Genomic DNA, 16,068 nt, shown 5'->3' with positions numbered 1-16,068 from the left:
CGGCCCTCCAGATGTTTTGGGACTACAGTTCCCATCATCTCTGACCACTGGTCCTGTTAGCTAGGGATCATGGGAGTTGTAGTCTCAAAACATCTGGAGGGCCATGTTTGCCTATGCCTGCTATACACCTATAGCATGTTTTGTGATGTTAGCTGTTCTTAAACGTTATTGGACAATCAGCAGCTTCACTTTGAGCTATAGAACTTCATTAAAAACAAAAAATAAAATTGGCCCATGGCTGGAAGAAATTATTTGTTTGATGCTTTTGACAGATGTACAGATAAATATCAAGCGCTGCCTTAGTGATGGGTGTGACACCAGAATCCACGGGCTCAGGGCTATCGGCTACCAAAGAGTGAAGAAGGGAGGTGTCTCGGTCTGCGATGCTTCAGCGATCTGGTACTGGTCCCTTTTGACCTCTCTGATCACGGCGTCCATGGACACCAACCCTGCGATTGTTCATGCCATCCTGCAAAATACTCAGTGAGTTGTTGTTCTTCTTCCTTTTTCTGCTTAGCTACGTTACCATCTGCATTTTTCCTTCTTATGAGTGTACACCAGTGCTTATATCTGGCCAGGGTGGGTTACTAAAATTTTAAAATTCAGAATTAAAAACAGCTAAACTACTGCATTCACAAGAACAAGGGTGGAGGGGGGGGGGAGGACACACCAAATCAACCTTTCACGTTACAGGGTTGTATCCAACTATGTTTAACTCAGAGTAGACTTAATTTGAATGGATGGACCCAAGTTAGTCATGTTCATTATTTTCAGTGGGTCTACTCTGAGTTGGACTAGCATTGGATACAACTGATAGTTTGTGTTTCTGCCTTTGGGGGGGGGATGGGTTTTGTTACTTTAAAAAAAAAAATTAACCCCTCCATTTTGTTGTAATTTTGTGTGTAAGAGTCTCTTATGCACGGCTTTAGAAACAGCAGCTTAAAAGTTGTTGTAAAACTAGGTACATATCCTCCCCGCCCCCACTCCCATTTCCCTTTAGTCTCAGGAGCAAAGGGTGTGATGTGCTGCTTTCCCACTGTTCTCCCTTGGAGTAGGGTAAAAGGCTGCTGGCTACCTTAGGATGAGACCAGAATACTTCACACAAACATATACACACAGAGAGCACACACCTATGTGTGGATTTTAATTGTACGCTGCTTTGGGAGCTATTCTTCGCTGCAAAGTGCATTGTAAAAGTTTTTCCCTGTCCCTTCCATTTTTCTGTCTCTGTCTGGGAGAGGAGGGAGGGAGCCTTCTGGATTTTCCACAGGCAAAGCTCTGACAAGGGCAGGACTATTAAGGCATAGTCATTGATTTTATTTATATGTTTAGAATTCTGCATTGCTTTTCCTCTATCCAAGAGCCCATAACAACAGAGGGCCATTGCTTTAAAAGTGTAACATGTAACTGAACCATGTAGAGGTGTAGCTGGGCTGCTCACGTTGGCATCTTGTTCTCCATGATGTGCTGTGTTGCAGCCTTGTCCACACTGGACTTCCAGCAGCACTTCCTCCTTGCCATTGTTTCTGATGGGATGCTCTCTTCCTTTTTCTTCCTCCAGGAAGGCCCTGCAGCACATGCCCCCGCTTTCTTTATCACCAGGCTCCATAGACTTCTCAAGCTTCCTATCTCCCAATGTTTTGGAAGAAGTGGACAGTTTTCTTCTGGGAATTACCAGGTACAGTCATAATAGAGCTTTGCAGTGGTACCTCTGGTTAAGAACTTAATTCGTTCTGGAGGTCCGTTCTTAACCTGAAACTGTTCTTAACCTGAGGTACCACTTTAGTTAATGGGGCCTTCCGCTGCCGCCGCGCAATTTCTGTTCTCATCCTGAAGCAAAGTTCTTAAACCGAGGTACTATTTCTGGGTTAGCGGAGTCTGTAACCTGAAGTGTCTGTAATCTGAAGCATCTGTAACCTGAGGTACCACTGTAATACCGCAAATAAGTGTTACACCGGGAGCAAATATCCATTCTTCAGCCTCATTCCTTCTGGAAGCTTGCATGCTAGTGGTGGGCGGGGTTAGAGGCAAAAGTGGGTGGAGCAACCCATGCAAATTTTAGCCGTGGCCTCTCCACTCACTTGTCTGCATGGCAGCCCCTTGTCACGTATAGCTGCCAAGCTCATGCTTCAACAGAAATCAAGTCCGTGTTAAATCCCTAGACTAGAGGAACTTTGGATGAGGAACTTTGGCCAGCCTGAGGGCCGCATTGCCTTCTGGGGGCCACATCCCCCTGGTGGGCAGGACTAAAAGCAAAAGAGTGAAAAGCAACAAATTTAAATTTTACTTCTGTAGGCTGGTTTCTACACACACTGACACACCTCTCTCCATCCTTCATCCTTACAAGCAAGAGGCATTGTCACAATTCAAACACACTTTCTAGCCAGGCAAAATCACTGTGGGGTGGGAGGTGCGGTGGGCATGACCTGGAGAGAGTCCCAAGGGCCAGATGGCGAGGCTTGAAGGGCCATATTAACTCCTATGGTCTAGTTTCCCCCACTGTGTTGTGACGCAATGGAAACTGCAGCTTTTTAGTTCAGACAAGAAGGCACAGGACTAAGGGGAAACGTTTTAGAAGCTAATACAATTCCGAGTTGTCTGGGAATTTTTCCTCCAGTCTCCTTATGTAGCTTGTGCTTCCTCCATATCCTGCATTACAGCATGTCGTGGTGGTTCGAAAACAATAGCCCAAGGCTACTTGTCTAATCCCTGTTTTCCTTCCATTTCTTCCCAGTCGTTGTGCCTCCCCAGAAGTAGAGCTTACCCTGCTGGCATTTTCCCTGGCCAGGGGCAGCATTGCCAAAGTGCTGAGTTCGCTTTGCACGATCGCCGACCACCTGGAAACGCCTTACAAGGCTGCCTCACTCATCGTCTCCATGGCCACAGTCAGGCAAAACTTGCTGTACAAATACGGTAAATAATGGCTGGGGAATGTTCATATAGTTGTTTCTAAACCTATGCATGGCATTGAAAAAGTTGTTACAGAAAGGTTATACAATGGTACCTCTGGTTATGTACTTTATTCGTTCTGGAGCTCCGTTCTTAACCTGAAACTGTTCTTAACCTGAAGCACCACTTTAGCTAATGGGGCCTCCCGCTGCTGCTGCGCCACCAAAGCATGATTTCTGTTCTCATTCTGAAGCAAAGTTCCTAACCCGAGGTACTATTTGTGTGTTAGCAGAGTCTGTAACCTGAAGCGTATGTAACCCGAGGTACCACTGTAAATTCAAGACAGGTAAAAGAAGGTACTTCTTCACACAGCACATAGCTAAACTCAGAAACTCCCTTCCACAAGAGGCAGAGATGGCCACCAATTTGGATGACTTTCAGAGAGAATTGGACAAATTCATGAAGAATAAGGCTGCCTATAACCACTAGCTATGTCAGCTATTTTCCACTTCATATGTTGGAAGCAGTAGTGCTTCTGAATATTGACTGCTGGAAGCCCCAGGAGGGGAGAGGGCTCTTGTGTTCTGGTCCAGCTTGCAGGTTTCCTATACGTAGCTATTTGGCCACTGTGAGAACAGGATGTTGGACCATTGACCTGATCCAGCAGACCCTTCTTAGGTTCTTAGGCTTCGGTAGATACAGGTTTGGTAACCGTTTCAAACTTCTAGCAGTTGTCCTCTGCTTTTCTTTGAAGCTAAGAAAACCAGAAACTGGGAATGTTAGCATCCTTGAACTGAAACACGGTGAAGATTTTGTGTTTTAAAAGAATCACCTTTGTGGGGTTTATTAGTGTGTTCCTTCTTTAAACTGTAAATTCACAGAGGAGCACTATGTTTCCTAATCCCATCCTCAAATTGAAAAGTATAGGGGATGCCATGAGTGGGCTGCTTCTCTGTGTTGTTGACAGACTTGTCTGTTGCCATCTCCAGGAACTCCCCTGAGGCTGACGCTGCAGGCCTGTGATGTCAAAGGAAAGGAAGACAAATCAGGTCCTGAAAATCTCCTTATAGAGCCATGGACAGGGGATGGTAAGGGCTCGCATTGATCCCAATCGCATATTTCTAACATTTTATCTTGCCTTTTGCATCTTCCCTTTCTTCCTCAAAGAGAGGTATGGAAGGTAGCTTACCTAAGAAATTAGACAGTAACAATTTAAAACTAACTTACACATAGCAGGAGATAACAGATAGTATAAAGCAGCCTGGCAGCAGGGAATTGGGCAGAAAAGCAGATGCACAGCGGCTGAAGGGGGGAGCAGGGCAAAATGTTTTACACTCTAGGTGCAAGAATATAGAAATCTCTTATAGCAAGTCATTTGCCAGTTGAATTCCTGATGGCGACGGGATTTACAACAGGGCGTCTCGTGAGAACAGACAGGCTTGTGGTAGGACCTGTTCCTTTTTAGGCATCCCATACCATTTGAGGCATTAATTGAGCCTGGAAATAAGCCGGAGGTCATTGCAGCAAGTAGAAAAGAGAAATCACCTGCTGCAAATCCCTGGGCCCAGTAAGCAATCTCACCCTGGAGTTTGAATGAGTGGAAATAATCCAGTCTCAGTGTAATTGGGGCCTGTGTAATCATGACCAGATGTGGCCCCTCCTGAAATGTGTCCAACTGACACACTGGGCAAAGGCATGGGTACTACCTGGGCATTGAGGGATAAAACCGGGAGCTCACTTAAAATCCTCAGTTGGATAGTGAAGCAGGTACATGCAGGTTCTGTGAGCCTGTTTGAAAACCTTCATCCAGCGTGTGACATGATGAATTGGTAGAGACAGGTATCAACGGGGATAGACCACCTCTACTTCTGGCAGGGGGATGGTTGGGCAGAAAGGTGCTTCCAGACACATGCCTTGTTGTAACCAAACAGTGCATCAGGGTTAGGCCTCCTCCCCTGGTTGGCCCAATCCAGAGCCCAAAAATGCACCATCCGGAACATTCTCCATAAATTTCAAGTCTTCTTGTTTTGTTCAAAGGTTTCCTTACTGAGACTGGAAAGAGACAGGCCAGTGTCATTCTTTCGACCGGAACTGAATCAGCCTTTCAGGTCACACAAATCAGAATAAAGGTAAGGGTGCTTCTGTTCAGCTTTCCGGGCATGAATGAAATTGCTTTCTCTGTACATGGTTAGAGCTTCATTATTCTCCTAGGTGCGGAGGGGAGCGATTGGGGCCCGGTGTGGGTTGGTGTTTGCTTACAACTCCGCTTCAGAGAAATTTCACGCAGAGGAGCACTTCAAGAGATTCGAGAGCTATGACAGATGGAAGCTAGAAGATTTCCGGCACTTCTTAAAAGCCAGGTAAATACAACCTATCAGCTGCCACCTGATTCTTTTGACTGACGGTGCAAATGGTTGAACCTGAATTTTTCTGTGTATACTCCGATATTGGTCTATTAACCAACCTTGAAACTCAAACCGCAACAGCTTTCTTTGGCTTGATAATGCTCAGGATCCGAACCCACAACTCCAGTGGCCTGTTTCTTTTTAAATTCTTATTATAAATTTTCCAAATTATTACAAATTAATTTAATTCAATTTTGTTACACACACACACAGTGGTACCTCGGTTTCCGAATGTCTCTGTTGATGAACGTTTCAGAACTCAATTGCCAAAAACCAGGAAGTAGATGCCTCCGTTTTCGAATGCGCCTTGGAAGTTGAACCTCCGAGCTGGCTTCCTGTTTGAGTTTTCTGTGTGTTTTGAGGCTTTTGTATTGAGTTTTTGGTTTTCGAACGTTTCGGAAGTCGAACGGTCTTCTGGAATGGATGACATTTGAAAACCAAGGTACCACTGTATATATATATGTAAAAAAAGTCAAATTAAACACTTGTAGGAGCAGCACTCCACGAGACGAACTGGGAGAGGAGGATCCCGTTGGCTGGTTTGAAATGGAAGAGGAATGGGATGAAATGGAAGTCAAAATGCAGCAGTGCAGAATTTCCAAGGTAAAACTTCAGCCCAGTTCCTCCAGTCATGACCATATAGCAGGGGTGTGTGTCTGGGGGAACCTTTTCCAGCCCTCACAGGCCGCACTCCCTCATGGCTAGTCTTCTGGTGGGCAGGGGGTGAAGTGAGCACATGACAGTATGTCTGCATAATGGCAGCTGTCTACATTCATCTTGCAGTCCCAACTTTTGTATCTTTCAACTTTGGACACAAGGTGCATAGTCGCCAGGGTTGGCACTTTTAATTTTAAAAAAGAATGATTTGGTCATGATGTCCCTTCCCCGTTTTCAGTATCTGATGGTGAAGTTCTTGTGCACAAGGCAAGACAAAGCCGAGAGGCTCGGGGTGCAAGGCTTGAGCGTCTTCGGCTACCTCCGGTCCATGTCTTCAGAGCCCAACAGAAGCAAGTGCTGCCTGGAGTGCGGCAAGCCCAGCGGTGACGTCGTTTGTGGGATGACACTCCTGCTGAAGACTCTGTGCTTCATCCAGCAGCTTGCACAGGATTTGGTAGGTTTTACGCTGCCTGCTGCTGCCTCTTCTCTCCATAGGCTGGACCGTATTCTAAAGGCTAAATTAGGTTATTCTCTAGGGCAAGCGTAGCCAGCAGTGCTCATATAGATGTCTGCCATGATGCCTGCAAGCAGTCTCCTTCCCCCATCAGATATGTGAAAAGCTACAAAAACATGGAGAACATTTGGGAATCTCCTCTGAAAGCATTGCCAATTTCCCCCCCAGACCTTCAAATTTCTATTCCCTCCCTCTGAAATTAGGCTTGAGATGCTGGCCGCAGCAGTCGCTCCAAGTTGCACTTGTGCTTGTTTGCATCCCGAAATTGGGGATCTTTAAGGCATCAGAAAGATATCTGATGCAAACTGAAAATTATCCTGCTTCCCCCCCCCCCAAGAAAGCTTTCCAGTGCAGATTTTTTTGGGAGGAAATTCACATCGTTGTTCCTTATCCTCCATGAATTTATTTCTTTTTCCAGCTTAAAAAAAAATAATTATTTTATTTCTAGGTTCAGAAGAAGGCAAGCGGTCTGCGTTACAGGTCATACCTCGATTTTGCGGGCCTGGATTTAAAGCTTTTCTGGAATTTCTATAGTAAACTTCACCAAAAGTAAGTCCCTCTCCCATCATTTACAACTAGTTGAAAGTACCGTATTTTTTGCTCTATAAGACTCACTTTTTCCCTCCTAAAAAGTAAGGGGAAATGTGTGAGCGAATGCAGACTGCGCAGCTATCTCAGAAGCCAGAACAGCAAGTGGGATTGCTGCTTTTGCTGCACAGCGATCCCTCTTGCTGTTTTGGCTTCTGAGATTCAGAATTTTTTTTTCTTGTTTTCCTCCTCCAAAAACTAGGTGTGTCTTATGGTCTGGTGCGTCTTATAGAGCGAAAAATACGGTAAAGGAAGCTGGTTGAATGCTGAGTCTTTGATGCTGTGGCGTGTATTGGTGATGGGCAGAAGCTTCGGTCATTGTCGGCCTGTGGGGCTTGTACAACCAAACTCATTATTCCAGGCCCTGGTGCTTAGCATTAGGTCTCACCAGATGCATCCATATAGAAGCTAGCAGGCATGGTGCTAGTTATGGTGAAGGAACAGAGTAATAGAGAGTAATAAGTTACCAACAGACTCAATGCTGCTTTTAAATAGAAGCCTGGTATGTACTGTAGTTTACACTGTACACACGTACTGATATGAGTCTTACGGAAACTGGCCAGTTCTGGGCACCGCAGCTGGAGTGTGTGCAGAGGCAGGAAGACCAAGATGATAAAGGGTCTGAAAATTTGGCCTTATGTGGAACAGTTGAGGGGGTTGTTTAGCCTGGAGAATTGGGGACTTGATAGATGATGTGAGAGCCATCTTTAAATACCTGAGAGGCTTTCACATGGAAGATGGGGCAAGCTTGTTTTCTCCTGCTCCAGAGGAGAAGACCCGAACCAATGGATTCGAATGACAAGGAGGGGGATTCCAACTAAACATTTGGAGGAACTTTCATAGAATCGTAGAATTGTGGAGCTGGAAGGAACTTCCTTGACAGTAAGAGCTGCTCGACAGAAGGTGGAGCACTCTCTGTCCTTGGAGGTTTTTAAATAAATAAATAAAAATAAATAAACCTCCCCGGCGGAGACTGGGCTCAGGGCGGCTAACATCAAATATATATAGCTTTGGTATGAAATCAGACAATAATTACCGTATTTTTTGCTCCATAACACTCACTTTTTTCCTCCTAGAAAGTAAGGGGAAATGTCTGTGCATGTTATGGAGCGAATGCCTACGGATGGCGGGGGACCTGCTGCAGTCGTGAGCAGAGGATCCATGGTTCCCCTTCCTTCCCTCCTCCGTGGGTCGCTTTGAAACAGCAAAGCGGGAGAAGAGCCACTGAGTGGGGAGAAGAGAGGGACAGAGAGCCTGGTTACAAAGCACAGATCCACATGGATTCTCAGGATTTTTGCACTGGATCACCCCAAATTCACCGTCAGATCACATAGCATGTCCATGGCTACAGCTTGCACCAAAAAAATCACGCACCCACTGTTGGCTGGGGCCGCAGTGGTGCAAAAACGTGGTTACAAAGCATGGATCCACATGGATCCTCAGGATTTTTGCATTGGGCTACCCCAAACTCACCGTCAGATCACATGTCTGTGGCCACAGCATGAACCACAAAAATCATACATCCACTGTTTCGTTTAGAATATTTTTTTTCTTGTTTTCCTCCTCTAAAAACTATGTGCGTGTTATGGTCGGGTGCGTGTTATAGAGCGAAAAATACGGTAAATTACCTCCTAAAAACAAGTCAGGATCAAGCAGAGGTTGGATGGTCACTTGTTAGGTGTGGCTCCTGCATAGCAGAGGCTTGGACTAGATGGCCCTTGGGGTCCCTTCCAACTTTGCAGTTCTAGGACTCTATGTATTGAGTGCAGGTGAGGAGCCTTTTGGTAGTCTTCTTCCATCAATGGATTTAGTGATAGCACCCTCTGGAGGCATTTGACTCTCTTAGCAATGCAATATGGAGGCATTTATTCAGCTTTAAACATCTTGATGGGCTCTTGGGGGAAGCTGTCCACAGACATTTGGAGGGCTAGGGAGAGTGCAAGCCGTAACTTTGCTGTCTGGGGGCTGATGGGAGTTGTTCAAAACATCTGAGACACGTCCACCCCAGCCCGGTTGGCGAAGTTTAGTGTAGAGCTTGCTTCTACCTATCTTGCTCCTGCATTGAAACCCACTCAGGATGGGATGAGAATCACATTATTTTGCTTGCCTCCAATTGGTCGTTCATGACAGTGTTGCACACGGGGTTATGAATGGATTTTTACTACATCAGGGTTGTGACCTTTCCTCCCACCCTAGCTCAAGAGAAGAGTGCATTGATGCACAAGCCATGTTGCTGCGGCTTCTCCAGAGCTGCTTTTCAGTGCTCACATCGGATAACAAAGCTGCAAAGACTCAGGAAGCTGCTCAGAGCAAAACGTCTGACAGCGCAGAAGCAGCAGAGGAACTCTACAAGCATCTGTGTGAAGGTGATCTCCTCACTTCAACCCACCACCCCGTTGCCTTAAAACCCATCTTTTCCATTAATAAAGGGGGGGGTAGCATAGCCTGGTGGTAGAGCCCAGCCACTGTAAATTGCCGGGTGGCATTGGAATTTCATGCAAAAGCTTAGGAATGCAGGTAAGGAAATGAGATTCAGGTTGCTCTCAGTTAAACAGAAATCTCTCTTTGCATTTTTTTACGAGCAGTTGTAGACAGCGACAGTGAGTCCCCATCACTGAAGACCTTGAAGCAGGAAGTGAATAACACATTGCTGAACGGAGCAGCCATCTTTTTCCCCCACAGACACACCCGGCGGGAGCAGCTTTTTGCAATGTTGGTATGTTGTGGACATAGAAATCTTAGTATCTTAGTACAGACCCTTAGCTTTTGCTTTCTCTCTGCAAAACCCCTGTGGGCCACCTCTAGCAAGCTGACTACATTTTTATCCTCCCCACCCTGCAAGGATCTTAGTACATCACCTCCCCGTTACTTTATATCCACACAACAATCTTGTGAGGTGGGTTAGGCCCAGAGTGCAGCACTGTCATTCAGAACTCTTGACATCTGCATAATCTGCTAAGAAGTAAGTCCTGCAGAGTTTAGTGGCACTTGTTTCAATGTTGTGGATATAGAAATGCAGCCTTGGAGAGCATCGTGGCTGGTTAGCATTTGAACTCATGTCTTCTCAGTTTACGTCAAACTCTCCGATCACTTTCTGATACAGGCTATCAAAATGTCATGCTGCCACAAACCTTACCCCACCCTTAACATATTTTACATGAGGGGGAAATGTGTGAGCTTTTTTTTTTTTAAATCAAGCTTTTTCTTTTTTCCAGAAAAATATAACAGAGCAGGAACACAAGGCATCTGTCCATCTTACTTTCAAATCCCTCTGTGCATATTTCAGGTAAGCAACTTTGGCTGCAATCTGATACACGCTTACCTGGGAGTAAGTCCCACTGAGGTCTTTAGAATCAATCACCGCTTCAGAGATGATTGTAAAGTAATACACAAAAAAAGGCCTTAGAATTGAGAACAAATGGCATGGGAGAAATTGAAAATTTTGCCAATACGGTGGTACCTTGGTTCCCGAATGCCTTAGTGGTTGAACAATTCGGCTCCCGAACACTGCAAACCCGGAAGTAAGTGTTCTGGTTTGCGAACGCTTTTTGGAAGCTGAACATCTGACACGGCTTCTGCTTGAGTGCAGGAAGCTCCTGCAGCCAATCAGAAGCTGTGCCTTGGTTTTTGAACAGTTTCGGACTCCCGGAATGGATTAAGTTCAAGAACCAAGGTAGCGCTGTACTCATATTAGACAACAGTTATTTGATTTTAAGAAAACCAGCTTAATAGTTGCAGGATAGGGAAAAAAGAGACTGGGTGATATCCAGTATCATACTCAGAGGAGGCTAACTGAAATCAGCGGTTAAGTAACTGAAGTGAATTTACTTATTTTAGTACATCAACTCTGAATACCCCCGCCCCCAATAGTTGTATTTTATTTTGAAATTTCAAATTCCACTGGTTAGGGTGTCAGATTATATGACCTGAGAGACCCAGGTTCAAGTCCCCCACCTGGCCATGAAGCTCTCTGGGTGTGACCTTGGAGGACATTCCCTGCCTCTCAGCCTAGCCTACCTCACAAGGTTGTTGTTGGGATTAAATGAGTGGAAGAACCATGTACACCCCCTTGAGCTTCTTTGAAAAAAGGTGGGATACTAATTTAACAAATGAATAATCAAACAATGTAAGCGGTGTCCATTTTAAAGATCTGTTTCCTTGAGTAGTTTCTGGAGAAACAAGTTGGTTTTACTAATAATGTAATGTTCCAGTTTTCTTTCTAAAGAAGGAGAGTGGAAGCAGTTAAATTAAGGGGCGCTAATTGCTGTGGATCTGTAGTGAGGAGAAGTTAGCTGGGTACGACCCCGATATCTGCAACCATAAGGAGTGTGGGTTAGGGAGATGACATTTGCTCTGCTTGAAGGTTGGGATATTGAAGCGGATGGATTCTGCAGTCTGGAATGGTTGCGTCTGGGGTGCCTTTAAGAGCCATGCTGTGAAAATGTCTGTTCTTTGACAGTGACCAGGATCCAGGTGGGCTCCTCTTGTTGCCAGACAAAGGACCTTCTGCAGATGTTGATGTGGATAAAGTGCTTTTGGTGACAGAAACGCTCCTGGCAGTGACATCGAGAGAGGTGGTGCTTCCAGTTGGTCTTTGGGGTAGTTCTTGCATGTGGAACGGCTAACCTTTTATTTATCAGCAAAGTCCTCAGGACTGGATAAATTACAGGCAAGGGTCGTAGCTGAGCGGTAGAGCACCTGCTTTGCATGCAGAATGTCACTGATTCATTCCCCAGCATCTCCAGGCAGAGTTGGGAATCTCCCTTGCTAGTCATTGTTGACAGTACTGAGTGAGATGGATCAATTTAGTATTGAATTGAAATACTTTATTGTCACTTGTACAACTTGTATACGGTGAGATTACACGAGCACCCCCCACTCAGCTCTCCTAGTCTTAATTCCCCTCGTTTACTGACACACACACACCACCAAACCCGAAAGTCAGTTGCCCTGTTGTTACCTTTTCATTCAGCAGCCTAACAGCCCACGGAGAGAAGCTGTTCTTTGCCCTGTTGGTGCAACTAATCATGCTTCTATATCTTCTGTCTGAGGGCAGGAGATCAAGAAAGTGCCAGCCAGGGTGTGAATCATCCCTGAGAATTTTCCTCACTCTCCTGAGGCAACATTCTTTCGCTATTTCATCTATTTACTATTTCATCTATTCATCTATTTCAACTATTTACCCAAGTTATTGGGTAACTTCTTAAGTCTGTAAATAGGTGGCTTTGCATTAGCTGCACCTTGACACTTACTGCCTAAACAGCTGTTAATGTTTTATTAAGATCATTCCTCACCTGTTAATTTATTATTTTTCTTATCTCCCCCCCACCTTGCCATATCCAGTGTCTTCCTTTTGGTTTCTACCTATTATGGCAATACAGTGGTAAATCGGGTTACATACACTTCAGGTTACATACGCTTCAGGTTACAGACTCCGCTAACCCAGAAATAGTGCTTCAGGTTAAGAACTTTGCTTCAGGATGAGAACAGAAATCATGCTCCGGCGGTGTGGCGGCAGCAGGAGGCCCCATTAGCTAAAGTGGTGCTTCAGGTTAAGAACAGTTTCAGGTTAAGAACAGACCTCCGGAACGAATTAAGTACTTAACCCGAGGTACCACTGTACATCACTGCTGTTCTTTTTCTTTATAAACTGCCTTTCCCCAGCCATAACAGCTACCAGGGCAGTTTGCTGAACACCCTCGTCCCCAGTTTACAACAGTTTGGGCAAGCCCAAGTCTTAAAAGAAAAGAAATCCAAAAACCAACAGGCAAACACCTAAACAAATAATAGAAAAGCAGGGTAATTAAAACAGTGTGTTAGGGAAGTGGGAAACCTTGGACCCGGGGACCAAAATGCAGCCATCTTCTCTCCCATCCCTGGTCATCAAGCCTCCCTATCTAGCCTTTGGGACACTTCCCAAGGCCCGCCACCCGCCTTGAGTGTTTGTTACTGGCTGAAATATGTCTTTGAACTCTGAGAATGCCTCTTGTTTGCCTGAATGGAGGATAGAGAGCATCGAGGAAAGAGAGAGGTGTGTGTGTGTAAACCAGCCTACTGTGCAAAGGTAAAAATGGTGTGGGTTGCTCTTACCCACCACTGACGTATGGCCCCCCAAAAGGCTGCCCAGTCTGCAAAAGCTTAACCACCCTGTTTTAAGTCACTTAAGGCCAGCATTTCTGACAACATGAAACTTTTTGCATTCCGCAGTGCGAAATGTTGATGATGGGCGTTGCCCAGCAAGACACGGGTCCTGTGCTCTCGTCCTTATTCTGGTCTGTCCAGGGCAGCCTCCTTTCCTGGTGCTACTTGCAACTTAAGGGCAATGATGCAGCACCCAAGAGCCTTGCCGTAGAAATCCTTACAAAATGTAAGTATCCGACCAGGAGCGGCCTCTTAACTTACCTTTTCTGTTAAAAATCCCAAACGCGCTGATGGGAATTGTGCTTCAAAACACCTTGAGAGCAACACGTTGGGGAAGGCTACTCTGCATCGTTTAGCAAGCGATCTTTTGTTCTTTCCTGTCTAGATGTGCAGCAGTTCCTGCGGAGCGTCAGGACAATTTTGGAGTCGCTCCTGTCCCAACACAGTGGGAGAACAGTAGTGGAAAAACTGAGCAACTCTGTCTTTTCCATGGTAGCCCGCCAGCTGGTGAGTGAACTTATGGGATACTTACGACAGCTGTGGGTGGGTGTTTCTTGATATATTAAAAAAAACCCACAACCCTGTAATTCTAACAGGGCACCTTTTGTCCTTCCCCAGATGACCTTCCTGCAGGACTTCTGCACTTTAGACATTCCACATCGTACCCTCCTGCAGGATGTCAGCATTTTGACAAAGCTACTGAATGACCTGTCTGCAGAGCCAGGCGATGGCCCAAATAAGGTAGCCTCGGGAAAGGTGCTGATGCTTTCCGTGCACAATATGAACTCTGCTGTTAACCACGTCGAGTGCGTTTTCTGTGTAAAGTAGGATAAGAATGGAATGAAAATTGACTCTTCCTCTGTTAAGTCATGTTAAAGATGGGTGTTGACAAAGGGGCCCAAGTTTGAGTAATGCAAACACTGCTGTAGAATCTGAGGCCTTCAAGTCCTGGCGCATGCAGATACCATGCTTAGAAATACCCATCTAGGTAGGCCTGCCTAGTCCTACCAAGGGATCCAATCGTTCAGTGTTTTTCTTTTCGTTTCTTAATTGACATTATTAACAGCCCCAAACTGCAGTAGGTAGGGTATTAGATCATGCCATATACAAATCAAACACGCAATGAACAATGAGAAAGGGAAGTGCTAACACACCAGTACAAACCAAGACATCCATATTTCCCAAGCCGGCGTCGGTAGTGAATATTGAGCACCTGAGTCTGAAGCTTCAGAAATAAAACCCCACGAGATGGCATAGTAATATTTTGGATCCTCCTTCCCCCAGGAAACTCTTCAGTTTATGTGCGTAATTTTCCTCTGCAGTAGCCAAAGTCCATAGTTTCTTACACCCCACAGGCAAATGCACATTATTTTCAGTGTTCTTCCTTTCTAGGCTATTGAAATCCTAGCCAACATCCATGTCAAAAACACTTTAGAGAGACCAGTTTTCATGTTGTCCATTTACCTCTGGATTAAGCTTCCAGATGTGCACCAGACACCTGGTTATTCAGGACTGCCTTTTCCTGGATTGGCATCTGGGGAGCTGAACCACCCTTGGCTCCTTTTATAATGGTTTATTATTATCATTATTATTATTTGTGCCAGGTGGGCATGGAGAGTTGGCAGCAGGAGCAGCCGGTGGTGCTGCGGACATGGGCTGCAGAATCCCCACATAACTACGAAAACAACTGCCACGACGTCACCGTCTTCCTTTGTCCGGGGGCAACTTACTTCGAGGTGGAGTTTGACGAAAGATGTGAAACGGAGCGGAGGTAACCTTGCAGCAGTTTTCATCTTGGGTGTGACTTCCATGTTAGCACCTCTCTTTTGGCCCCATTGCATTCCTGGGAAGGTCTAGCTAGGCAGGGGCGCCCCCTCAATGCCACACCTTCAGGATTATTCTGCACGTCTCTTCAGTGCCTAGCTGTGCATCTGAGCTGTCCCAGTTAGGCCCCCAAAGGTTGCCAGAACTCACCAGTTAGAAAATTCTGTTCTTTTAATGCTGCACAAACACATCTTCATAGGTACGATTACCTGGAATTTACTGACGCCAAAGGTGGAAAAACTCGCTACGATACCAAAGTTGGCACAGACAAGTGGCCCAAGGTGAGTGGCTTCCAAATACTGAGAGCGAGCAAGACTTCTGTGTCACGCAAAAACCCACCGCGGTGGCACCACATCCACTTGTTCCTGGCTTTTCTTGCAACTGCACTGGGAGGTTCTTTATGGAGAACCACATACCTTGTTATTTAAGATAAATGAAGAACATTGCCTTTTGGGGACAGCGTTAAATCTTGCTTCACAACATACTCCTAAAGTAGGGGTGGCCAATGTGTGACCCACTAGATCAGCAATTGCCAAATTCTTTTTTTTTTTTTTGTCAACCCCCACTTGGTTCCATAAACTCATCCCTTGTGCAACCCACCCCCACATCGGTTTGCATGACACACTAAGGAAGATAATAACACAATCAAATTCAACAGAGTAACAAGTACTTGCACATTTATTCAAACTATTTAGTTTAATTAAGTCAACAAAATGGATGAACTTGAGCCAGAGAAACTAGCTTTTCAAAGACTGATAGCCATTTGCACCTGCACCACCATCCTGCCACCTTTTTGCCTCTTAGCGCCCCCCCCCCCCGGCAATCCCACCACCCGCCCTTGGCTATGATACCACCACTGCTCTAAATGTTGCTGGACTGCAACTCCCATCAGCTCCCGCCAGCATTCAGTGAATGATAGGAACTGTAGTCCTCCAGTGTCAGGAGAGTCGCAAGTTGGTCATCCCTGTACTGAAGACTTGTATGAACTCACAATTTTCAGAACGTATTTCAGATCGCTTGAATGGGGTTAAAGCCTTCATTCCAGCTGGG

The 16,068-nt window shown here is 45.6% G+C and overlaps 1 protein-coding gene across 2 annotated transcripts in view; it reads left to right on the top strand.

Annotated features, from left to right (window-relative positions):
• ZZEF1 (zinc finger ZZ-type and EF-hand domain containing 1) overlaps nt 1-16,068 on the top strand; it is a 73,182-nt gene that overhangs the window by 15,072 nt on the left and 42,042 nt on the right. For both annotated transcript variants that reach the window (XM_083587333.1, XM_083587334.1), the window contains exons 6-23: nt 273-483; nt 1,562-1,678; nt 2,735-2,913; nt 3,879-3,977; nt 4,927-5,018; nt 5,101-5,249; nt 5,786-5,897; nt 6,190-6,405; nt 6,914-7,014; nt 9,250-9,419; nt 9,639-9,769; nt 10,269-10,339; nt 11,513-11,627; nt 13,261-13,420; nt 13,580-13,701; nt 13,813-13,935; nt 14,799-14,965; nt 15,218-15,299. In XM_083587333.1, coding sequence (XP_083443459.1) covers nt 273-483; nt 1,562-1,678; nt 2,735-2,913; nt 3,879-3,977; nt 4,927-5,018; nt 5,101-5,249; nt 5,786-5,897; nt 6,190-6,405; nt 6,914-7,014; nt 9,250-9,419; nt 9,639-9,769; nt 10,269-10,339; nt 11,513-11,627; nt 13,261-13,420; nt 13,580-13,701; nt 13,813-13,935; nt 14,799-14,965; nt 15,218-15,299 — 2,417 coding nt within the window. The remainder of the gene's footprint in view (nt 1-272; nt 484-1,561; nt 1,679-2,734; nt 2,914-3,878; nt 3,978-4,926; nt 5,019-5,100; nt 5,250-5,785; nt 5,898-6,189; nt 6,406-6,913; nt 7,015-9,249; nt 9,420-9,638; nt 9,770-10,268; nt 10,340-11,512; nt 11,628-13,260; nt 13,421-13,579; nt 13,702-13,812; nt 13,936-14,798; nt 14,966-15,217; nt 15,300-16,068) is intronic.

This window comes from Podarcis filfolensis, assembly GCF_964270895.1.
Source record: "Podarcis filfolensis genome assembly, chromosome: 15".
NCBI lineage: Eukaryota > Metazoa > Chordata > Lepidosauria > Squamata > Lacertidae > Podarcis > Podarcis filfolensis.
This window is presented reverse-complemented; position numbering and strand designations above follow the sequence as displayed.